The sequence below is a fragment of the Oryctolagus cuniculus genome, chromosome 12, assembly GCF_964237555.1.
Source record: "Oryctolagus cuniculus chromosome 12, mOryCun1.1, whole genome shotgun sequence".
Taxonomy (NCBI): Eukaryota; Metazoa; Chordata; class Mammalia; order Lagomorpha; family Leporidae; genus Oryctolagus; species Oryctolagus cuniculus.
The window spans coordinates 37,927,457-37,953,169 of record NC_091443.1 but is presented as its reverse complement, the minus strand read 5'-3'; the positions used below and the strand labels follow the sequence as shown (position 1 = coordinate 37,953,169).

Sequence of the window (25,713 nt, the reverse complement as noted above, 5' to 3'; positions counted from 1 at the left end):
CCACTACTTGAGCCATGAATTGCTACTTCCCTGGGTACATATTAACAGGAAGTTGAAAATGGAAATGGAGTCAGGACTTGAACCTAGGCACTCTAGTATGGGATATGAGTATCCTAAGTGGTGTTTTAACACTATGCACACTCCCCCCCCTTAAAATATTTATTAGATAGATGGGGGTTGGGGAGAGGGAGAAAGAGAGCAAAAACCAACCTGCACTCATTTGCCAGTTCATTCCTCAAATGTCCACAAAGCTGTGGTTGGGACTGGCAGGTAGGCAGGAACTCAGTTTAGATCTCCCATGTGGGTAGCAGGAACTCAATTACTTGAATTATCACTAGTACTTTCCAGGATCTTCATTGACAGGAAGCTGGAGTCAGAAGCCAAGGGTAAAATCCAGGAACTCTGGTGAGAAATGTAGGTGTCACAGATGGTGTCTTAACCACCAGACTAAATGCCCATTCTCCTTTTCCTTTCTTCCCTCCTTCCCTCCCTCCCTCCCTTCCTTTCTTCTTCTCCTTCTCCCCCTCTCCTCCTCCCCCTCCTCCTTCTTTCTCTCTCTCTCCCTCCCTCTCTTTCTTTCTCTCTCTCTCTCTCAAGATTGATTTGAAAGGTAGAATTATGGGAGCAGAGGTGATAATATCTTCTATCTGCTAGTACACTCCCCAAATGCCCACAGCAGCCAGGGGTAGGCGAGACTGAAGCCAGGAGGCAGGAACTCCACCCAGGTCTCTGCTGTGGGCAGCAGGAGCCCAGGTACTTGGATCATCTGCCACTGCCTTCCAGACCCATGAGCAGGAAGCTGGACTGGAAGTAGAGAATAACCAGGACTTGAGCTGGTACTCTGATCTGGGATGTGGGCTTCCCAAGCAATAGCTTAGCATGCTGTGCTACAACTCCTACCTCATCCTCTGTTTTATGTATCCTTTTCAATGAGCACATGCAAGTGGTAGTTACCACTATTGAAAAAAAATTTTTTTTGACAGGCAGAGTGGATAGTGAGAGAGAGAGACAGAGAGAAAGGTCTTCCTTTTGCCGTTGGTTCACCCTCCAATGGCCGCCACGGCTGGCGCGCTGCGGCCGGCGCACCGCGCTGATCCGAAGGCAGGAGCCAGGTGCTTCTCCTGGTCTCCCGTGCGGGTGCAGGGCCCAAGCACTTGGGCCATCCTCCACTGCACTCCCTGGCCACAGCAGAGAGCTGGCCTGGAAGAGGGGCAACCGAGACAGAATCCGGCGCCCTGACCAGGACTAGAACCTGGTGTGCCGGCGCCGCCAGTTGGAGGATTAGCCTATTGAGCTGCGGCGCCAGCCCACTATTGAAATATTAATATTGGGATTTGAAGGATGCAAGATAAGTATTCATGGAAAGTGTGGAAAAGCAGAAAAGTTTCTATTACCCCATTCTTTTAGCGAAGTTATTATTATGTAAATATATTTCCCCTTAGGCTTTTTTTGGGTAAATTATTTTGTATACAAACAGATCTCATTTCTACCACTGATATTTCCAAAGTATATATTGTTTTCAGAATATTTTTACTTTCTTTGCAATGCTGTAGATTTTACTATTTGAGACAGACAGTCCCTGATCTTAAAAGTTTCTCTTGGAATGTTAGTGCTATGCAATGAAAATTAACTTTGCTATGAAATTTAGGAAGTAATTTGAGGTATTTGGTTATGGATCTAAGAGACCCCAAATCGTATTCTTAATGTGTCACCTTTCCCACTGACATGTCCTGACTCTATGCAGGAAAAGATTAAGACCAGGAAATGCACATTACCCGCTAGCGTGTTGGTCCCATTCTTAATGTAACATTGTGATGTGCTAGGACTAACATAAGCAGGACTCCTTTGCCTGTGTCATGTGAGTTCATGTAGCTTGAAAATAAGTCATTTATTGTCTGCTTTATTCATTCTACATTAGTTAGAATCTAGAAGGGAGTTGTGGATTTTCTATTCCTATAGGAATAGCAGCCACAACGGCACGAACCAGGTAGCAATCTGTACCAGAGTCTAGGATAGGAAACCCTCGCTGGGAAACTTGCTCCCAACGGCTGATGTCACCCTGTAAGGGGGAGAAACGACTGGCTCCTGGCTCTTTCTCTCACTGTGCCTTTCAATGGTAGGCCTTGAACCTTTTGGTAGACTAGGAAGGAAAGGGCACAAAGCTGCAATAATTCAGAAAGAAGAAGATAGTGAAGTTAATGTTTGGGTTGCTGATATTTTAAGCACATTCTATTCCATTTTAAAATGTAGGGTAATCAACTTGGATTGTGAGCAGTAAATTTAATACGTCATGTAGACCACTACTTTTGTGTGTGTGTGTGGGGGGGGGACTACACTATCTTCCCTAGAATATCTCCAAACTAGAATGAGTCTTTCTTAGTAAATTGTCCCCATGGAAAAGAGAGCATGTTACTTTCCTATAAAATTGAATGTTTAAGAAGCATAGTATTTGGTAGTGTTGATGGGGTGGATAGAAAAATGACATGCTTTAATGGGCTGGGCCTTTAACCTGTGCAAATAACAACAGCTAAAATACTAGGAGGAGCATTATATAACATTTTTAAAATAAGGAAGCTTCCTTGAGCAATTTAGAAATAATTCTCTTTTTTAAAGATTTATTTATTTATCTGAAAGTCAGAGTTACACAGAGGGAGGAGAGGCAGAGAGAGAAAGAAAGAGATCTTCCATCCAATGGTTCACTCCCCAGATGGCTGCAACGGCCGGAGCTATGTCATTCTGAAGCCAGGAGCTTCTTGCAGGTCTCCCACGTGGGTGCAGGGGCGCAAGGACTTGGGCCATCTTCCACTGCTTTCCCAGGCCATAGCAGAGAGCTGGATGGGAAGTGAGGCAGCTGGGACTAGAACCAGCACTTCAGGCCAGGACATTAACCCGCTGTGCCACAGTGCTGGCCCCAGAAATAATTTCTAATATTCATATACAATAACCTGGATAACAGTAAGCCAGTTATGATTTTTATTTTTTAATATGAACTCTTAGTATGGATAGAGTTGAATTTTCCAAGGTCCAGTTTAGTGGTAGTGCTGAGTAAGGAAAGAAAGCTACTTCCAGATGAGAGCTACATCTTGTAGCATGGTCTTCTTTTTGGGAATTGGCAGTTCACATCTTAGAAATTAAAATCAGAATTTGGAGAAATAATAGGATATTTAGTTCATATTATCCAAACTACAGGATACATGAAGAATCCTAATTGTAAAGATGACTCTTCAATGAATTGATGAGTTCAATCAAGACATGTGGATGTGATAAATAAAAAAATGCAAAAATAAGAAACATTTTCCACATCTAAGTTTTAAATCTATGTGTATTTATTTTTGGCATGTGCCATAAAATGAGGTATAATTTTCAGCCAAGTGCCTCAGCACACTTTTTGAACAATCCTTTCCTTTATCTCCACTTCAATGCTGTCATTATAACTCATTTTATTTTCTCTCAGTCTACCTATTGACTCTAGCAGCAGTATTTTTTGCTCTGATTCTTATATCCGAGTAAATTTTAATTATCTGATTATTTCTCTTTTGAGGCACTCATGCTCCCTCATTTCAAGTTTTTGTCTAATCTATCCTGCTTGTTATTTTAATGAGTTGAGAATTACTTTCCAAAGTTCAAAATATCTTGTTTAGATTTTTGCATTGGCACTAACCCAACATAGTATGTTAAGAATACCTTATGTAATTAAAATACTCAGACTTCCCAGCACAAAACATTAAGTATTTAGTTCAGTCTTTCTTTTATGTCCTTCAGTAAAATTTAACAAATATTCATATAATTTAGTATATTTCTTATTATATTTATGCTTAGATAGTCTTAAAAATCATAAATGAAATTTCAAATTTTATTTTTTATTGGGCCATCATGGTATAAAGCAATTTATTGGCTCACATATATGTATGTATGTTCTGAGTTTTCTAGGTTGATAACCAAATCTACAAATGATAGTGATATTCCAGAGGTGTTTCTGCTTTATTATTTTATTTTTTTCAAAGAACCTTGGTTATGGCTTTTCTAAATGTTCTAATTTATTATTTCCAGTTTTTATTTTCATTGTTGTACCCACATTCTTTGCAATGCTCCTGTTCTTGGTTTCTGAGAATATCTATACTGTTCATCTACCCGACTTCAGTTGTTTAGGGCCTTCCCCTCCTACAAGTGAGCCAACAATCTGTCATTGGCCCCCTCTCCACGGTTCCTGTTAGCCTGGCTTTGGGTAATGATCTCTAGAGTTTTTGAGACCTCAAAATCTACCTGTTATCCAAGTATCTGGCTGTGCTAAATAACAAAAGTTTTATTATTATTATTATTGTAGTTAAATACTCAAATTTACCTTCTTAACCATTCTGAAGTGAACAGTAAATGACATGTTTTACGATGCCTTTGGTTAGGACCAAGACTTCATCAGGTGATTTAGAGTCCCTGTTTTATGAGTTATCCTTAATTGTTCCAATTTATTCCTAATCAGTGGTCCAGCCCTTACCCGTTTTACTTTATTTCTTTTAAAAACTCTCTCCGTGGCCCCGCAACTCAAGCTAGAGGCTCCCACCGTAGTTCTTTCTTCCACTCAGTATTACAACCCCATCGAGCTTCTCTGAGCTACAAAATTTGTGTATTTTCTGGTAGATCACAGGAAGAAGTAGGAACACCTGGCATTTAAGGCCTCTCCTCTGGAGGCTGCCATCTCGCTCTCTCCCTCCTCTCTCCTGAGCTGGGCAGGGCTGGGAGGTGCCTGGGACTCCCGGGGGAAAGAGAGGGTCACACAGCTGCCCAGCCAGGAGCTGGGATTTGGCCCTTGCATTACCAGAGGCTTTAATTTTCCCTTTTTTCTCAGAGAAACTGCAAATGGAGGGTTGAGGGGGAAGGCGGGTGGCACTCTGAGTCACACTTGATTTGCATTTTTATCCCAACAAGCACCACGTGAATTGGACAGACACCAATAAAAGTCCTATATTTTATAGGTCAAATCTTTCAAGATGTCCATGATCCCGAAGCACTTTGGACTGAAAACCAGAGAAGAATCGTACATGTTTAAAGAGCTTGAGAAGCTTCGCCAAGAGACTAAAAAGGATTTTCTCCGATCCAGGCAGAAGTTGGAATCCAAGCCGATTTTAGATGAAGGCCCCATTCGCCTCCTCCAGGCTCCGGGCTGGGGCCGTCCGGCGGACAAGAAGCGCGATTCCTCCCCTCGACCCGGAGGGTTGCAAGCTTCCCCTTCGCCCAGGGGCCCCGGGGCCTCCGAGGCGGCCCTCGAGCCGGAGACGCACGCCTGCACGGCGCGCCCCTGGGGCCTGGGCCACGCAGCCGCTCGGCCGAAGCCCCGAGCGTTTCGCCCCCGGGAATTCTACTTGCGGAGCTCGGCGTTCCGCCGCTACCCTCTCCAGAAGCCACCGGTTATCGCCGCCAGGGTGGGCACCTCCAAGCCCTTGGTGCTGCTGCCGCCGCCCGCGCCGCCGGTGAGGCCGAGAGCGCTCCCGGAGGCGGGGAGCCCGCGGCCCTCTGGGTCCAGGCAGGGCCTCGAGCTGGCGCGGGCCCACGAGGTCACCGAGGAGGTAGCTCGGCCCGCAGAGACGCGCAGGGCCAAAGCCAGGAAGACCAGCTCCCTTTCCAGCGAGGACAGCGACCTGGGCCCCGGCGGCCGGTGGAAGCAGTTGATGGTCACCACCCACTTCGTGCGCCGGCTGTCGGTTGGCGAGGCTGGGGAAGCGGCTGGGTCCGTGCTCAGAGCCCAGCGCCCGAGCCGCCTATCCAGCGAGGCGCAGGACGCCGCCTGGCTGTCCCTGCCGCCCCGGCGAGCGCCCCCCAAGTCCTTCAAGGAGGTCCTCACCTCGCTGCAGTCCGAGGCCCAGCAGGCTTCCGACCAGATCATCAAAGAGCTCATCCAGAGCATCCTTGGCCCGAACTACGACTTTAAAATGGAAGTAGGTGAACTAGTGCCGGTAATGTTTCTCCTGGGTAAATGTACGTCCTGTTAGGATCGTATAGAGTTCCTTCTGCGTAATGTTTCAGCGCACACGAGGCGTTTTAACACACAGCACTGTGGCTGGTGTTCAGCTTCCTTGCATTCTTTAGAATTTTTGACTTTTCCAACAACAAGGGAGTGTCTCCTGCTTTCAAAGTAAAGAAACTCCTTGGTTTCAAGGACATGAACTAGTTTGCAGAAAAGCAAGTATTGAAAGAAGTTTATTTTGGTACAGGACATTTGAAGTCCATAGGTAGTTTTTTTTTTTTTTTTTTTTCAGAATATACATTCTATGAACTTCTTGAAGACCTCTTATACATCCTTAGTATCTTTCTCTTTCAAAGGCTTTGTGGTGATTTAATCTTGAAATAACAGAATAGGCATTATAAAAATTCAATCCTTTTCAGTTACAGTCATCATTGTTAGTAGTGAATTACAGTAAAAGTGAATGTATATTCCAAGAATAGTGTCATACTATTAACAAATTTAATTTACAACAATTCTGAAATATTTTCAGTGAAAACCATTTTTTTGAAATGTTTAAAAGTATTTTTTTTCCCTAGAGACTTATAAATGCTTCTAGCACTGTAAAGCCTTTAAGTGCCTTTTTGTCCCAACAACAACCACACGATGTAAGTAGATACCAGTAGAATCCTATTTTACATAGCAGGCCTTCTTGCTTTAGTGGTGCTAAAGGATTTGCAGAGTGCACCACATTAGATGCATGGTAGATTTGGGATTCCACCCCAGGTAGTCTAATCCCAGAGACTGCTCTGGAATCATGCCCAGATTTCAACAATTTGCACACACACACACACACAATCTGTTTGAGAACAAGTTGTACAGTTAATTCTCATAATGCAACTCTTTGATGACAGAGGTCCTGCATGGGGAGTAAGTGCCAATGACTCCTGTTAATTTAACAATTAGCACTCTTCTGCATGAAGTCAGTAATCATCCGGGGCTTTTGACATGAGCTGCTATTGCTATGGAAGCCTTCTGAATCCACAATCTCTATCAGTATTTAGACAGGGCCCTAAACAAAATGGAAGTTCTCTCCTCCCTTCAGAGAAAAGTACATCCTTCTTTCTTGGCCACTTCTTTCCACTGGGGTCTCACCCACCGAGATCCTTCTTGTAGGACATTTTTTTTTTACCACAGTGTCTTGGCTTTCTGGCATGTACATTTCAAATAAAAATACAAGCAGGGCAACTTGAGCCCCACACTCAAAGAAAGAAAGGAGACATCCAGTGTTCTAGGAGAATGACAGTAGGAGGGAAGGAGATTCTATTACTTTCTTGGCTGCAACTCCAACTCTCTTGTTAGTACACAGAAGACTGCTGCCACATTATGTCTTTAAAATAGTTTCAGCTGCAGAACACAGTCTTGGCTGTGATCTAAGGAATGTGATCATAATGGGAAACAAAAACACGTATGAACAAGAGTCCCCACTGTTGTTTGACCTGATGTTTATGGGCAGAGTCTTACAAATGCTCTGAGTTAAGACCCACCCTTCTCTCCCTGGTTGCTGAGCAAGATTGGTGTGACTGCTCAAGCCGTTCCAAAATGGGTGTTTTCAACTTCTGTGAAACTACGAGACAGAGTCATCAGGGATGCCCACTGAAGAGCCTTACCAAAGAGGAGAAGGGTTTAAGTGCCCTGGGATGGACCCCATACATTATGACATAGTTAAGATACTTGGAAGTGAAGAGGAGCCAATATTAGGAACTGGATAAGAGGTCTTGAATAGTTGAGGAATGTAGTATGTCAACCTGTAAGAAGGAGTACATTTTAAAGGGCTCAAGTGGAATTGGGGAATAAATGAATGGAGAGTATCAAATGACTGGTGTACATTAGAACAGTGATTTCTGTTTTTCTACCAATAATACTCATTTCTCTTGTGGATGCCATTTCTCTGGTGCTTCTGTTACCTGAATTACTGTATATAGGAGAGTGGTGTGGATCATGGAGTGTTAGGATCAGGAGCCAGGAGCCCTAGCTGTGTGCTGCATGGCTTGGGCAGTATCAAATGTCTTAATCCCAATCCGGCCTTCCATTGCCTTGATTTTTTTTTTTTTTTACTACAGTTTGGATTTTATTTGTGCTTTTTAAAATTTTGCTTCTCCTCGACTCCCAACAATTCCCTGAAAACTGAGCTTGTATTATTTTGAGTAAAAATAGTTTCAGAAATTTTATTAGAGTGAGAAAGGAGCAGTGGGTGGGTATATGAGAGTGATAAATGTAAAAGTAGTATCTGAATTATGATTTTAAAATTCTTTTTTTTAAAGATTATTTATTTGAAAGAGTTACAGAGAGAGATACAAGTCTTCCATTTGCTGGTTCATTCCTTAAATGGCTGCAATGGCTGGAGCTGAGCCAGTCTGAAACCAGTAGCCAGGAACCTTTTCTGGTGTCCTACATGGGTACAGGGGCCTAAGGACTTGGGCCATCCTCTGCTGTTTTCCCAGGTGCATTAGCAGGGAGCTGGATAGGAAGTGGAACCGGTGCCTGTATGGGATGCCAGTGCTGCAGGTCGGGGCTTTAACCAGCTGTGCCACAGTGTCGGGCCAATTTTATAATTCTTAACATGGGAATATTATTATTTGTTTTTAAAATTTGAGGGCATAGGGGCTGGCACTGTGGCTCACTTGGTTAATCCTCCACCTGCGGTGCTGGCATCCCATATGGGCACCAGGTTCTAGTCCCGGTTGCTCCTCTTCCAGTCCAGCTCTCTGCTGTGGCCCAGGAGGACAGTGGAAGATGGCCCAAGTGCTTGGGCCCCTGCACCCACATGGGAGACCCGGAGGAAGCACCTGGCTCCTAGCTTCGGATCAGCGCATCACCAGCCGTAGTGGCCATTTGGGGAGTGAACCAAAGGAAGGAAGACCTTTCTCTCTCTCTCTCTCTCTCTCTCTCTCTCTCACTGTCTGTAACTCTACCTGTCAAATAAAAAAAAAAAAAGGAAAAAAAGAAAATTAAAAAAAAAATTTGAAGGCATATATAAATGCCAAGGGAAAGCAAACATGGCTCCTTACTATAGAAATCTTAAATTGGAACCACTCAGCAATCCCGGAGAGAAAGTCAAAGAATAAGCCAATGGCTGAACTGTATCCATTAGAGCTTGGACAAGGCCAGTATAGACCCAACATTCAGAGTTCATACACAGTTACATGGGTCTGGGGGTATACAAATACTTGAAGACTAAACTTAGCAGTCAGGACTGGTGCTGTGACACAGCGTGTTGAAACCCTGGCCTCCAGCGCTGGCATCCCATACAGCTCCAATTCAAGTCCCGGCTGCCCCACTTCTGATCTAGCTCCCTGCTAATGCACGTAGGAAGGCAGCAGAGGATGGCCCAAGTGCTTGGGCACCTGCCCCAACGTGGGAGACCCAGAAGAAGTTCCTGGCTCCTGGCTTCAGATTGGCTCAGCTCTAGTCATTGCAGCCATTTGGGGAGTGAAGCAGTGCATGGAAGACCTCTGTCTCTACCTCTCTCTGTAACTCTGTCTTTCAAAAAATAAATCTGTTAACTTAGCAGTCAAATGTAGGTTTGACATCTAAACCAGGGTTTCTCAATGTTGGCGTTTTTGAAATTTTGTACTAAATAATTCTTCATTGTGGGTAACTGTCTTATGAATTGTAGGATAATTGAAAGCATCCTTGGCCCCGCCCACTAGATACCAGTAGCACCTCCCAAGTGTTTGATGACAAAAAATGTCTCTTGAGGTAGGCATTTGGCTTAGCAGTTAACTTGCCTGTTACGATGGTCAAATCTCCTATTGGAGTACTCGCGTTTAATCACAACTCTGGCTCCTGAACCTGTTTCTTTCTAATTTGGATCCTGGGCTGCAGTGATGATGGCTTAATTAGTTGGATTCCTTTCAATCCTGGAAGACCTGGATTGAGATCTTGACTTTGTTCTGGCTTAGCCCAGTACTAGCTATTGTAGACATATGGGTGAGAGAGCTTTCCCTGTCTCTCTGCCTCTCAAAAACAAAAACAAAACAAAACAAAAACGCTCTGTGTGTTGTCAAGTGAGTTGCTGGGGAAAGGGCAAAATTGCCTCATTCCCCTCCACTCAGGAAAGAACTGCTGACTTAAAGTCTGCATACACCATGGCAGGGGAGACAGGAATACTGTAAAGTCCTATGCTTCTTTTACTGAGAGTTTAATCTTATCATTCATCCTCAACTGCATTCTAATTATATAAGGCTGGCATTCAGAGATCACTTAACAGATGCCAACTGAGGATAAAGGAACCAGGGCATCCTTGCTTCCTTGTGTATGGTGGTTTTTGGTCCTATAGCTCAAATGAAAATTGGCTTCACATGACCTAGGTAAGACAGAATTCATGTTCAGAGGTGTCTTACAAGCAATAATGCATAGTCCACAGGCAAATGTTACATCATAGAACTTATGCCTACTTTTACTTCAGGGAAGATGAAATAAATAAACTTTTCCCCATTCTTGCTAAGTACAAGCACTGCACATTATATTTAAAATAAACATGACAAGACTCTAAAAGGTAAATATCAGAAGACAGATTGAGTAAGGACTTTAGGACACAAAGAATGATGCAGTGATGATTTTACTGGGTTTTCCTTTTGCCTAATAACTCTCAGACCTGTAGCTAAGGAGTCTGGTAACTTGGGATGCCAGAGGGTACATACAGATCAATAACAACAAAAAAATCCCCTCTTTAGTCAAAGGAACAGAAAGGGGGCAGCCTGGAAAGAAAGAGAACTTACTTTCTTTCTTTTTTTGTAAAGATTTATTTATTTGAAAGTCAGAGGTACCCAGAGGAGAGGCAGAGAGAGAGAGAGAGAGAGAGAGAGAGAGGCTTTTCATCCGCTGGTTCACTTCCCAACTGACCACAATGGCCAGAGCTATGCCAGTCAGGAGCCAGGATCCAGGAGCTTCCTCTGGGTCTCCCATGCGGGTGTGGGTGCCCTTTGGCCATCTTCTACTGCTTTCCCAGGCCATAGCAGAGAGCTGGATCAGAAGTGGAGCAGCTGGGACTTGAACTGGCATCCATATGGGATGCTGGCACTGCAGGTGGAGGCTTTACCTGCTACGCCACAGCGCTGGCCCCAGAAAGAGAACTTTCAAACAATAACCATGCTACTGTAGCCAATCATGGGGAAACCAGTATCCTTACTCCCACTTCACCAGCCAAGCCCAAGTTGGGAGCATAGACTTTCATTCTCACCAGGCCATAGCATGTTGTCCCAGCCTCTTCCCACAGTGGTAATGTCAGTGGAAAGTCCAGATTTTCAACACTGTCCAGCAGTAAAGAGGCTCCCTGCCCCCTGCTTCTGGGGATGGGGGAAGTAATGAGACACCCTTATTCCTTTCAACCAGGATGATGTCAACAGAAACCTAGTTGGGAGCTAGCACTGTACTCCCACCCAGCAGTAAAAAGGATATTCACACCTATTCCCAGTGAAGGCTGGACAGGGAACCTGAGCATCTATTAGTACCAACAAATAATGAGGCAGTGCCTACCTTCCTCCAAGTGTCCCTATTAGAGTATTGAGGAGAAAGTCATTTAAAACAGACCCAGACTCTCATAATACCTAGGCATCTTTCAATAGAAAATCTCTTGTCATGCAAAAAACTGGGAACTTCTCAACCTGAAAGGAAAAAAGGGGGACAATCAATAGATGTCAACATTGAAATGACAGATGTTAGACTTGCCTGACAAAGACTTTAAAGTAGTTCTCAAAAAATGTCCCAGTGAGCATTTATTAGCACACTGAAAACTAATATGCAGAAAGTCCTAACAGAGGAACAGAAAGTCTCGGTAAAGATTTCAACAATTTGCACCCACACAGAAACACAAAGTGTAAAATACTATTTGAGTACTAGTTATAGCATTAATTAAACACCTAAGAGTAATTGTGTATTTTTTTTAATTTTTTTTTTTATTTTTATTTTTGACAGGCAGAGTGGACAGTGAGAGAGAGACAGAGAGAGAAAGGTCTTCCTTTGCCGTTGGTTCACCCTCCAATGGCCGCCGCTGCAGCCGGCGCACCGCACTGATCCGATGGCAGGAGCCAGGATCCAGGTGCTTTTCCTGGTCTCCCATGGGGTGCAGGGCCCAAGCACCTGGGCCATCCTCCACTGCACTCCCTGGCCATAGCAGAGAGCTGGCCTGGAAGAGGGGCAACCGGGATAGAATCCGGCGCCCCGACCGGGACTAGAACCCGGTGTGCCTTAATCACAGAGTTCAACCAATAGTTTTAAGTAGAACATAAAAAATACTAAAAGGATAAAGCATTAAGTTCTTTTTTTCTTTTTCTTTTTTTTTTGTTTGTTATATAGTTTTTTTTATTTAATAAATGTGAATTTACAAAGTGCAACTTTTTTATTGTTGTGACTTCCCCTCCCCCAACCTCCCTCCCTCCCATGGCCCTCCCCTCTCCCACTCCCTCTCCCATCCCGCCCTTCATCGAGTTTCATTTTCAATTACCTTCATATACTGAAGATCAACTTAGTATATACTAAGCAAGGATTTCAACAGGCTGCACTCACACAACCGTACAAGGTATAGGGTATTGTTTGACTAGTAGTGTTGTTTTTTAAGTTTCATAGTAGAACACCTTAAGGACAGAAATCCTATGTGGGGAGCATGTACCCAGTGACTCTCATTGTTGATTTAACAATTGGCACTCTTATTTATGACGTCAGCCATCACCCGAGACTCTTGCTATGAGCTGTCTAGGCTATGGAAGCCTCTTGAGTTCACCGACTCTGAACTTGTTTAGTCAAGGCCGTATCACAGTCGAGGTTCCTTCCTCCCTTCAGAGAAAGGCGCCTCTCTCCTTGATGGCCTGTTCCTTCTGCTGGGGTCTTGTTCACCAGGATCTTTCATTTAGATTGTTTTTTGCCACCGTGTCATGGCTTTCCATGCCTGTGAGACTCTCATGGACATTTTGGCCAGATCCGAATGTCCCAAGGGTTGATTCTGAGGCAGGAGTACTGCCATTCTATGAGTCTGCTGTGTGTCCTGTTTCCCCCGCAGGATCATTCTCTCGCTTTTAATTCTATCCTTCATTAATTGCTTATACTGGTCTTATTTGTGAAATCTCGTCGACACATACCCTATCTTTTTGATCGGTTGTGTATTTATACTTATCACTTTACCAAGTGCGCTGGCATTGGTACCTGCCTCCTTGGTAAGATTGAGCTAAAATCCCCTGGCACGTTTCTAGTTCCACCATTGGAGGTAAGTCCGAGTGAGCATGTGCCAATCTGTATATCTCCTCCATCTCTTATTCACACTCCTATGTTTAACAGAGATCACTTTTCTGTTAATTTTAAACGCCCAAGAATGATTGTGCATTGATTACAGAGTTTAACCAGTGGTCTTATGTAGAACAAACAGCAACAACAACAGCAACAACAAAAATACTAAAGGAATAAAATAGTAAGTTGTTTCTCAACAGTCTAGACAAGTGCTGATCATGTCATTGTCTCTCATAGTGTCCATTTCACTTCAATGGGTATCATTTTAGATGCTCGTTTAGTTGCCATAGATCAGGGAGAACATATGATATTTGTCCCTTTTGGACTGGCTTATTTCACTCAGCATGATGTTTTCCAGCTTCCTCCATTTTGTTGTAAATGCCCAGATTTCATTTTTTTTTTTACTGCTGTATAGTGTTCCAGAGTACATATCCCATAGTTTCTTTATCCAGTCATCCCTTGATGGACATTTAGGTTGATTCCATGCCTTAGCTATTGTGAATTGAGCTGCAACAAATATTGACGTGCAAATGGCTCTTTTTTTCTCCCCTTTAATTCCATTTGGGTAAATTCCAAGGAGTGGGATGGCTGGGTCCTGTGGTAGTGCTATATTCAGGTTTCTGAGGACTCTCCAAACTGTATTTCATAGTGGCTTTACCAGTTTGCATTCCCACCAACAGTGGATTAGTGTCCCTTTTTCCCCACATCCTCGCCAGCATCTGTTGTTGGTTGATTTCTGTATGTAAGCCAGTCTAACTGGAGTGAGGTGAAACCTCATTGTGGTTTTGATCTGCATTTCCCTGATGGCTAGGGATCCTGAGCATTTTTTCATGTGTCTGTTGGCCATTTGGATTTCCTCTTTTGAAAAATGTCTGTTAAGGTCCTTGGCCCATTTTTTTATTGGGTTGTTTGTTTTGATTCTGTGGTGTTTTTTGATCATTTTATAGATTCTAGTTGTTAATCCTTTATCTGTCGTGTAGTTTGCGAATAACGTCTCCCATTCTGTTGGTTGCCTCTTCACTTTTCTGACTGTTTCCTTTGTTGTAAAGAAACTCTTCAATTTGAGGTAATCCCATTTGTTTATTTTATCTTTGATTACCCGTGCCTCTGCGGCCTTCTCCAGGAATTCTTCACCTGTTCCAGTATCTTGAAGGGTTTCTCCTATGCTCTCAATTAGTTTCATGGTGTCGTGGCGCATCTCTAGTTCTTTGATCCATGTTGAGTGGATTTTTGTATAAGGTCTAAGGTAGGGGTCTTGCTTCATACTTCGACATGTGGGCATCCAGTTTTCCCAGCACCATTTGTTGAAGAGGCTTCCTTGTTCCAGGGGTTAGTTTTAGGTCCTTTGTTGAATATGAGTTGGTTATAGATGTTTGGATTGATCTCTGGTGTTTCTATTCTGTTCCATTGGTCTATCCATCTATTTTTGTACCAGTACCAGGCTGTTTTGATTATAACTGCCCTGTAGTATGTCTTGAAGTTTGGAATTGTGATGCCTCCGGCCTTGATTTTATTGTAAAGGATTGCTTTAGCTATTCTCGGTCTCCTGTTTTTTCTAGGTCTTTGAAGAATGACTTTGGTATTTTGATTGGTATTGCATTGAACTTGTAAATTGCTCTTGGGAGAATGGACATTTTGATAATATTGATTCTTCCAATCCATGAGCATGGCAGGTTTTTCCGTTTTTTTTTTGTGTCGTCTTCTATTTCTTTCTTTAGTGTTTTGTAATTTTCACCATAGAGGTCTTTGACCTCCTTGGTTAAATTTATTCCAAGGTACTTTATTGTTTTTGTGGCTATTGTGAATGGAATTGATCTTAGAAGTTCTTCCTTGGCCCTGGCATTATCTGTGTATACAAAGGCTTTTGATTTCTGAGCGTTGACTTTGTATCCTGCTACTTTACCAAACTTTTCTATGAGTTCCAATAGTCTATTATAGGAGTTTATCGGGTCCCCTATGTATAGCATCATGTCATCTGCAAATAGGGATAGTTTAACTTCCTCCTTTCCCATTTGTATCCCTTTAATTTCTTTTTCTTGCCTGATGGCCCTAGCTAACACTTCTAGGACTATATTGAATAGCAATGGTGAGAGTGGGCATCCCTGTCTGGTGCCAGTTTTCAATGGAAATGCCTCCAACTTTTCCCCATTCAATATGATGCTGGCCATTGGTTTATCATAGACTGCCTTAATTGTGTTGAGGAATGTTCCTTCTAACCCCAATTTGCTTAGGGTTTTCATCATGAAAGGGTGTTGTATTTTGTCAAATGCTTTCTGTGCATCTATTGAAATAATCATATGATTTTTGTTTCTCAATTTATTAATGTGATGTATTACATTGATTGACTTTCGAATATTGAACCATCCCTGCATACCAGGGATAAATCTGCGTGGATGATCTTTCTGATGTGCAGTTGGATTCAGTTTGCCAGAATTTTGTTGAGTATTTTTGCATCTATGTTCGTCAGGGAGATAGGTCTGTAGTTTTCTTTCTCTGTTGTGTCTTTTCCGGGCTTAGGAATTAAGGTGATATTGGCTTCGTAGAAAGAATTTGGGAGGATTCCCTCCCTTCCAATTGTTTTGAATAACTTGAGAAGAATGGGGGTTAGTTGTTCTCTAAATGTCTGGTAAAATTTGACTCTTCTTTTTCGGTAGTGCGTTTATTACTGATTCAATTTCTTCCATGGTTACGGGTCTGTTTAGATTTTCTATATCTTCACGGCTCAGTTTAGGAAGGTTGTATGTGTCCAGGAATGTATCCATTTGTTCCAGGTTCCCCAATTTGTTAGCATACATCTCTTTGTAGTGGTTTCTTATGATTCTTTTTATTTCTGTTGTGTCTGTTGCTACATTTCCATTACTACCTTTGATTTTACAGATTTGGGTCTTCTCTTTCCTTTTTTTGGTTAGTTGGGTCAATGGTGTGTCGATTTTGTTTATTTTTTCAAAGAACCGGCTCCTGGTTTTGTTGATCTTTTGTATTGTTTTTTTTTGTTGTTGTTGTTGTTTGTTTGTTTCAATTCTGTTTATTTCTTCTCTGATCTTTAGTATTTCTTTCCTCCTTCTGGATTTGGGCTTGATTTGCTGCTGTTTTTCTAAATCCTTGAGGTGCATGGAGAGTTCATTTGTTTGGTTCCTTTCCAGCTTCTTGATGTAGGCACCAATTGCTATAAACTTTCCTCTTAGCACTGCTTTTGCTGTGTCCCACAGGTTTTGATAGGTTGTGTTATCATTTTCATTTGTTTCTAGAAATCTTTTGATTTCTCTTTTAATTTCTTCGATGACCCACTGTTCATTTAGGATCATGTTGTCCATTCTTCGTATATTTACATATGGTGTGGAGATTCTTGGGTTGTTGATTTCGAGTTTCACTGCGCTATGGTCTGAGAAGCTACATGGTATAGTTTCAATTTTTTTGAATTTGTTGAAGGCTCCCTTTATGGCCTAGCATATGGTCAATCCTAGAGAACGTTCCATGTACTGGGGAGAAATACGTGAACTCTTTGGCTGTGGGGTGGAAGGTTCTGAAGATATCTATTAGGTCTATTTGGTCTGTAGCGTCAGTTAACTCTGTTGTTTCCTTGTTGAATTTCTGACTGGTTGATCTGTCCATTGGTGAGAGTGGGATGTTGAAGTCCCCTGTTACTATTGTATTTGAATCTATATCTCTCTTTAAATCCTTTAGTAATTCTTTCAGGTAGCCAGGCGCCCTGTAATTAGGTGCGTATACATTTATAATAGTAATGTCTTCCTGCTGGATAGATCCTTTAATCATTATATAGTGCCCTTCTCTGTCTCTTTTAATAGTTTTTATGTTAAAGTCTATTTTGTCTGATATCAGGATGGCCACACCAGCTCTTTTTTGATTTCTGTTAGCTTGGAGTATCTTTTTCCATCCTTTCACTTTCAGTCTGCGTGCATCTTTGCTGATAAGGTATGTCTCCTGAAGGCAACATATAGATGGATTCTCTTTCTTGATCCAATCAGCTAGTCTATGTCTTTTGGTAGTAGAATTAAGACCATTCACAGTCAATGTGATTACTGTTAAGTACTGTCTTTTCCCATTCATGTTTCCTGAAACGAGCTGTTTATGTATTTTGAACTTTGTTTGTAGGTTACTCTACATTCGCTTTTTTTTGCAGTGAAGTTCTTGTTTTTGTATTTCTGTGTGCAGCACGTCTTTGAGCAAGTGTTGTAGGGTTGGACACGTGGATACAGATTCTTTCAGTTTCTGTTTGTCTTGGAAGATCTTTATTTCCCCTTCATTCATAAATGATAGCTTTGCAGGGTATAGTATTCTAGGTTGGCATTGTTTGTCTTTTAAAACTTGAAATATATCATGCCATTGTGTCCTTGCCTGCAGTGTTTGCGATGAGAAGTCTGGGGTGAGTCTGATTAACTTACCCCTGAATGTAATTTGTCGTTTTTCTCTGGCACATTTTAGGATTTGTTCTTTGTGTATCACTGAGCTGAGTGTTGCCACAATGTGTAGCAGTGAATTTCTCTTCTGGTCTACCCTGTTCAGAGTCCTGGATATCTGTTGAATTTGCCTGTTGGGCCGGCGCCGTGGCTCACTAGGCTAATCCTCCACCTTGCGGCGCCGGCACACCGGGTTCTAATCCCGGTCGGGGCACCAGATTCTTTCCCAGTTGCCCCTCTTCCAGGCCAGCTCTCTGCTGTGGCCAGGGAGTGCAGTGGAGGATGGCCCAAGTGCTTGCGCCCTACACCCCATGGGAGACCAGGAGAAGTACCTGGCTCCTGCCATCGGATCAGTGTGGTGCGCCGGTTGCAGCACACTGGCCATGGCGGCCATTGGAGGGTGAACCAACGGCAAAAGGAGGACCTTTCTCTCTGTCTGTCTCTCTCTCTCTGTCCACTCTGCCTGCCAAAAAAAAAAAAAAAAAAAAAAAAAAAAAAAAAGAATTTGCCTGTTGTTATCCAGCTGCCTTTGTTTGAAGTTTTCTGATATTATTTCATTGAAAACACCTTCCAATCCATTCTCTCTTTCCACCCCCTCAGGGACTCCTATTATCCGAACATTACACTGTTTGATTGAATCTTGTAGGTCTCCGACCATATTTTTAAATTTCTTCTTCCTGCGTTTGAACTGACTGTATTATTTCTGGAAGTTTGTCTTCGAATTCTGATATTCGGTCTTCTATTTCATCTGTTCGATTTCCGAGGGATTCCACGGTGTTTTTTATATGGTCAATTGAGTTTTTCATTTCCAGTATTTCATTCTGGCTTCTCTTTAGGATCTCTAATCCTTGGGCTTATTTTTCATTCAGCTCTCGACACTGTTTCTCATTATTTCTAAGTATTCTGATTATTAATTTTCTGAATTCTTTTTCTGGCATAGTTTCAAATTCTTCTTCTTCAGCCTCTGTTATGGTTGGTTTAGCCTGCTCCATTGGCGAATTTATATGTTCTTCTATATTCTTATTGTGGGTTTTCGTGGTTTTTTTTTTTTTTTTTTTTTTTTTTTTTTTTTTTTTGGCATTCCGTCTGGGTGGTTTTTCAGGTTGATTTCCCTCTGCTGTGGGCTGCTGTGAGTCTGTACCAATATCCAGTGGAAGCAGGCTGCTCTGCCTTCTAGAGTTTGTTTGTTTATTTTTTACTTACTTATTTATTTATTTATTGTAACTTGAGTGGGCTGGTGTCAGGGCTTTGAGGTGCCAATCTCCGCCCCTTGAGGGGCCAGTTTCCTTGTTCCTATGTTCGCCCTTACGTGTCTGTGCCTCGGGTTCGTTGGTCAGCCACTCTCTTTCACTGCACCTCCTGCGTGAAGAGTGTCAAGTAGCTCCAGTCCACCTTTGGACTCCACCCCTGCTGCTTCCTCTTTTGGAGCAGAGGCCAGCCTCCTTTAAGCCCGAATGTAAACAAACAAGATGGCTGCACTCTGCCCACTGCAGCTCTGATTGTGGGTTGGGCGGTCCTAATGATCCTGGCGTTATTGATCCCTCAGTTTGTCCCCCTGGATTCTGCCCTTTTCCCACAGGCGCTATTCAATTTTTTTTTTTCTGGTAACTTGATTAGACTGGTGTCAGGGCTTTGAGCTGCCCTCCCTCACTGCCCGCCCCTGTGCAAGGAGTGTCCTGTCGCTCCACTCCACCTTTGGGCTCCGCCTTCGAAGGTTAGTGCTGAGGCAGAGGTAGTTCTCCTTTAAGCCTGAATGTAAACAAACAAGATGGCTGCTTCCCGCCTGCTGCAGCTCCAACTTGGGGGAGGGATCCTGGATTGTTCAGTCCCTCAATCAGACCCCCTGAATCGCTCACTGTTTCCGCAGGCGCCACTCACTCTGTTCCGTTTTCTATTTCCTCCCCAACTCAGTTGTGCGTGTCTCAGTGTCCGTCCCAGGGTGGATTGGGGGAGGGGCGGCGGCTGCTACAGCGGTGCTGGGCGAGTGCCCTGTCTCACCTCTGCTTCCAGTGCTGGTGCGTACACACTCCTGCTGGTGTCCTGCTCCTCAGGCATCTGTGTCCTCCTTGCAGGTCCACCCTGTCTCCCCCATTTTGGAAGAGCTTCCCTTTCCCCGAAACTACAAATTCTCACCCCTCTTTGAACCTTCCCTTCCCGGACCATTGGTGTGCTCCCTCCCTATTCTGCCATCCTGGAACTCCCACGCAACAGAATTTTTTTTTTTTTTTTTTTTTTTTTTTTACAGACAGAGTGGACAGTGAGAGAGAGAGAGACAGAGAGAAAGGTGTTCCTTTTTGCCGTTGGTTCACCCTCCAGTGGCTGCCGCGGCCAGCGCGCTGTGGCCGGCGCACCACGCTGATCCGATGGCAGGAGCCAGGTGCTTATCCTGGTCTCCCATGGGGTGCAGGGCCCAAGGACTTGGGCCATCCTCCACTGCACTCCCTGGCCACAGCAGAGAGCTGGCCTGGAAGAGGGGCAACCGGGACAGAATCTGGTGCCCTGACAGGGACTAGAACCCGGTGTGCTGGCGCTGCAAGGTGGAGGATTAGCCTAGTGAGCCACGGCGCCGGCCCCGCAACAGATTTTAATCTGGAAAAAGTCCAATTTGTCAATTTTGCCTTAAAGAATCATTCTTTTAGGCCAGCGCCGTGGCTCACTAGGCTAATCCTCCACCTTGCGGCGCCGGCACACTGGGTTCTAGTCCCGGTCGGGGCACCGGATTCTGTCCCGGTTGCCCCTCTTCCAGGCCAGCTCTCTGCTGTGGCCAGGGAGTGCAGTGGAGGATGGCCCAAGTGCTTGGGCCCAGCACTCCATGGGAGACCAGGATAAGTACCTGGCTCCTGCCTTCGGATCAGCGCAGTGCACTGGCTGTGGCGGCCATTGGAGGGTGAACCAACAGCAAAGGAAGACTTTTTTCTCTGTCTCTCTCTCTCACTGTCCACTCTGCCTGTCAAAAAAAAAAAAAAAAAAATCATTCTTTTAGGGATTCCAAGATGGCAGAATAAGAATCACACTTTTAGTATTGAACCTCTGCACTCTTTGCCTGATCTTAGATTCAGAACAATTTTTCCTATTTTTCATGACAGTGTTGTAGTTTCATACTTAAGTCCATGATCTAGTTGATTTAGTTTTCATATTAGGGAAGACTTTGGTGGAAGTTCATTTTTTTTGCCTGTGTAGATCCACTTGCTGGTGCAGCACTATTTGTTGACAAAATTATCATTCCTCCATTGAATTCCTTTTGAACCTTTATCAAACCAGTTAAGCATATTTGTGTGGATCTATTTCTTTTTTAAAAAAATGATTTATTATTTGAAAGGCAGAGTTACAGAGAGGTAGAGAGAGAAATGGGGGTGGGGAGGGAGAGATCCTCCATGTGCTGGTTCACTCCTCAAATGTCTGCAACAACCAGGGCTGGGTCAGGCCAAAGTCAGAAGCCAGGAGCTTCATTTGGGTCTCCCACGTGGGTGCAAGGACCCAAACTCTTGGACCACCTTCTGCTGTTTTCCCAGGCACATTAGCAGGGAGCTGGATCAGAATTGGAGCAACTGGGACTAGAATTGGCGCTCATATGGGACGCTGGCACTATATGTAGACAGTGGTTTAACTTGCTGTACCACAGTACCACAGCACTGCCCTGGTTTTTTATTTTTCAGATTTCATCTTTTCCTATATTAAGAGCAAATTTTTTGCACACTAGAGGTATAAAATCAGAGAACCTACTAGAGTCTGGGCAGAGAAAAGCAATCTGTATTGTTTTGATACTAGTACAATTGAGAGGGACTTGTTTGAGCAAAGCTTTTCTATTCAAAATGACAGATGAATTTGTTTCACTTTGTGTGTGCTTTATTCTCTAAGATGTTATCATCAAGAAGCTTTCTAATTATTCCCAAATCAGGTCACAGTCTTTTTCTGTGAAGCTTTAAAATCTCTCAGATTTGGATGCTTTTGGTTAATACATAATACTTATATGTTAAATTTTCAATTTTTTTAAATGGACAATATTTAGTTTTTGAAGGAAAATTCCTGTTTGGTCAGCTGGTTTGATTGTTCCAGTGATTTTGAACCAAGCTAAAAGTTGTTGTTTCAAAATGAACTTGTTCTTTGTTGGATACAAATGCAGTTTAATTTCCATGAGAATTTGCTTGAAAGGTTGGAATACTTGAACAATGAAAGGTGATTTAGTGCAGAATTCAGATTTTTTTTTCCCCCTTGCTTTTTAGTATAGATGCTACCTAGCAATGACTTTTCTCCTTTTTCTTGTATTATTAAATTCCTTCATTTAAAGGCCAGGTGCATTTGAATCTCCAGAGTGATCCATTTCATACATACCAGGGTTTAAGCAGGCTGGACCTATGAGATAAAATGAAGATTTAAAAAAGTTATTAAAAATATTTGCATCTTTTGGCTATTTCAGATACAGTTATCTGGATATTTAGGATAAAAACACACTCCATCTCCTGGATTGTTATTTTAATACATAATTTATTTCCAGTCTTGTTTTTATAACAGACCTTCTGAATGCTTTTGAATGTTAAGGACTGGTCCAAGGCCTTAGAATCTCCTTGAGTGGTAGGTGAGATTGGACATTAGTTAGGGAGTTGCATTTATGAGTGTTAACTGCTTTTAAGTGTATGTTTGTGATACCTGCAACCCATGATTTTCATTTATTTTGTTTATAATTAGGGAATGAAAAAAACTAGAGGACAGATCTTAAACAACTTAAAACAATTTTTTGGTATGTAAAGTTGCTATCAGAGCTTATAATAATATGGCTACCTTGACAGCAATTTGTACCAAATAAATATCTCAGTTGGTTACTCATTAACTTACTGTACATGGGAAACTGTTTATTTTTTATTACTGAAAAGTGCAGTATTTGGTTGCAATTGAAATCAGCTGTTCTGTAGCTGTAAACAGCCTGAAGCTAGGCAGCTGTATTCTTTTCAGTGTTTGTTTTATAGCAGAATAGGTAAACATGTGGGTTTTAAGGATGGATAGATAAATAGTTTTGACAGTAAAATGAAAATCTTGTGAAGTAGCCAACCACAATCATATTTAAGCATCTCTTATCCCAAATGAAAACAGTCTAATAGACTACACAGCATATTTTATCATTATGTCAGATAAATGCTTAATTTTAGGCAGAATATTCTTTTGTAAGTATGTGGTTTTCTTAGTCCATTGCTAAATGTGCTGAATCTTGTAGGAAAGAGGAAAAGCTTCACTATATTTTCTGTATGTATTATTTTTATGAGTTTTGGGGGGTATGGTAGGAAAAAGGTTAAATTTTTAATCTATTTCATTAAATTAGAAATATATATTTTCATTTATTAAACTGATAAGAATAGATACTACACTTGATCTTAGCCAAAAGGCTGAGAAACAATTATATTTTCATTTATTAACTTTTTCAGTCATATTTTACTTTGTGTTGTTATTTGGAAAAGAATTTTTAGAGTCCTGGTGATAAATTTCACCGAAGTGTTTTTTTAATCTTCACTTTTCACTAAAATAATGTCTAGAGCTTGAAGGTAATGATTTTAATTTTAGTTATAGATAACTAAACTGAGAATCCGTGAGAAAAAGTGGCTTTTACGAGGCCATACAGATAAGTGGCATATGGGAATAGGACTGTTTAGTTTTTCTGACAGCCAGTCCGATATAGTTTTATTCATTCTGTTTCATCCTGATAGCACTTTCTTTTCTCCCTTTTCCTCCATCTTTCCTTCCTATTTTTTCTCACTCCCTAATACCCAGAGCCCAGGTATCCAGAATTATTTCTCACCTTGACTTCTTCTCTTTTAGATGTCTGCTTTAGTGGGAGGACCCTTGTACTCTCGTCTGGTGATATGGGCCTATAGCCTCTTGCTATGAGCTTCCGAGCCCAGCACGTGTGGAACTCAGCAAGAACCAAGGATTTGCTCACAGATCCCTTTAGTATTTATAGAGATGATGAGTATGGCATAGGACTCAGGCTGGGTACCTTTTGTTATCAAAGTGAAAGGATACAGGTGGGAGGAATTACAGGCAGTGGTGACGTTAGTAATTGGTTTTATGATCACTAACTAGTAATATGCCATCAAAAACCACTGATTCTACTAACTTAGGTTGTTGTTAATATGACTAGAAGATAAAATATCCTCTGCCTGTCATTTTTCATGTCAAAGCAGAATAACAGACTGACCCATTTTCACTTACTCTTTTGTTACTCTCTGATACTTTCTTTTTTCACATTAATGTGATATTAATACAAAGAAAAGATTCAGTATAGTTCATAGACACAATTCTAAGACTACAATGATATTCCTTTCCACTCCCTTTCTCTTTTTTATTTTTTTTTAAAGATTTATTTATTTATTTGAAAGAGTTACACAGAGGCAGAGAGAGAGAGAGAGATCTTCCATCCACTGGTTTACTCTCCAATTGGCCACAATGGCCAGAGCTGAACCAATCAGAAGCCAGATGCCAGGAGCTCCCTCCAGGTCCCGCACACAGGTGCAGGGGCCCAAGGACTTGGGCCATCTTCTACTGCTTTCTCAGGTCATAGCAGGGAGCTGGATCTGAAGTGGAGCAGACAGGACTCTAACCGGCGCCTATATGGGATGCTGGCACTGCAGGTGGTAGCTTTTACTTGCTATGTCACAGCACCAGCCCCTCTTTTTTAGTTTTTGAGATAACATATTTCTGCTTTATTTATTCATTTGAAATCTTTGAACTATTTTCAATGTGAATACCAGGTACTTCCACATTTGACTCAATGGGTAGAGATTTCAAGCCATTTTCTTTTTTTGTTTTGAAAGAAAAGCTATTTTGGCATACTTCCAATCTTATTATCTGTGGTAAGTTGAGGGCCTTGCTGAGAATCTTCAACTTGAGAGATTGTGGTTTATCAAATGACCCTACTAAGAATTCTCAAAAGCCAGAATGAAGAGCCAGTGCCTTGGATATTATTTACATAGGGCTATGGGCTTGATCACGATCACATGGTTGATTGTTAATCAGCCCACTGGTCATTACTTTTGTAGTCTTGGCAGTCAGTGAAAGCCTTCACCCCCTAGTCCTTCCCTAACCTTTCAAAAGGTAGTCTATTCTTTCTTTAGTCTTCATGGATAATACAATAAATAAAATTCCTTACTTTGGTTGGCTTACTCAAGTTTATTAGGCACATAGGAAGACGTTATATTAAAACCAGATCCCATCATTTCAGCCAGCTTTCTCCTCAAAACATATCTAGTCTCAAGTTCTTCATCTCTTAATCATTGGAAATATGGTTTTGAAGAAATGAAAGATTGAGACAGCTGGGACACTTTTCATTGTTCTGATTTCATTATGCTGTCGAGACCTGTCTAGTTGTACAGTCTTTGACAATCAATTATTACTCTGGAGAGTGATTATTAAACAGTTTGCTGAATTATAGCTTTTTATGCATGACTGTTCTGTTGCTCTTTAGGGTTAAGTGAAAAGGCTTGTTAAATATCCACTTACAATGGAATCTAAGAGGAATGCATAATTCATATAGGCTGCCACTAGTACAAAGCCAAATCAGTTTAACCAAATATCAAGTTACAAGGAAATAGGGAGTAAATGACAGTCCTCATATAAGTAGTTTTGGATAGTTAATGGGTTCAGATAGTCAGAAAACCAAAATAACACTGGCTTAGACATGATGGAAGTTTATTTCTCTTTTATCAGAAAAGGTCATATGAAAAGATACTTTAACACTGATATGGTATTCCTTTGGGTCAGGGACCCAGGCTACTTTGTCTTACCATCTGATAGCTCTGCTGACTCTGGTCTTCATTCCCAAAGTCCAGTATGACTGTACCAACCATCACATTTGCACTCCAGCCAGCAAGAAGGCATTAATAAGAAAGCCTTATCCTTATCCTTGAGGTTGCCCACTACTTAAACTTGTACTTAATTAGCTAGAACTTAGCTACATGACCACATTTAACTGCAACAGAGGATGAAAAACAAAATCAGTATTTGGGACAACGATATACCAAGGTTCATATTCTTTTTTTAAAATATTTATTTATTTGAAAGGCAAAATTGGAGAAAGAGAGAGAGGGA

General features: G+C 42.1%; 1 protein-coding gene and 1 pseudogene across 8 annotated transcripts in view; one reads left to right on the top strand and one right to left on the bottom strand.

Annotated features, from left to right (window-relative positions):
* The window catches only part of TTC6 (tetratricopeptide repeat domain 6), a 281,858-nt gene that overhangs the window by 6,170 nt on the left and 249,975 nt on the right, over positions 1–25,713 (top strand). For 7 of the 8 annotated variants that reach the window (XM_051822786.2, XM_051822782.2, XM_051822783.2 and 4 more), the window contains exon 2: positions 4,971–5,948. In XM_051822786.2, coding sequence (XP_051678746.2) covers positions 4,986–5,948 — 963 coding nt within the window. In that variant the 5' untranslated portion in view covers positions 4,971–4,985. The remainder of the gene's footprint in view (positions 1–4,970; positions 5,949–25,713) is intronic. The other variant, XM_008269509.4, reaches the window with a different exon arrangement.
* Positions 22,900–23,027, bottom strand: LOC127484069 (U2 spliceosomal RNA; annotated as a pseudogene).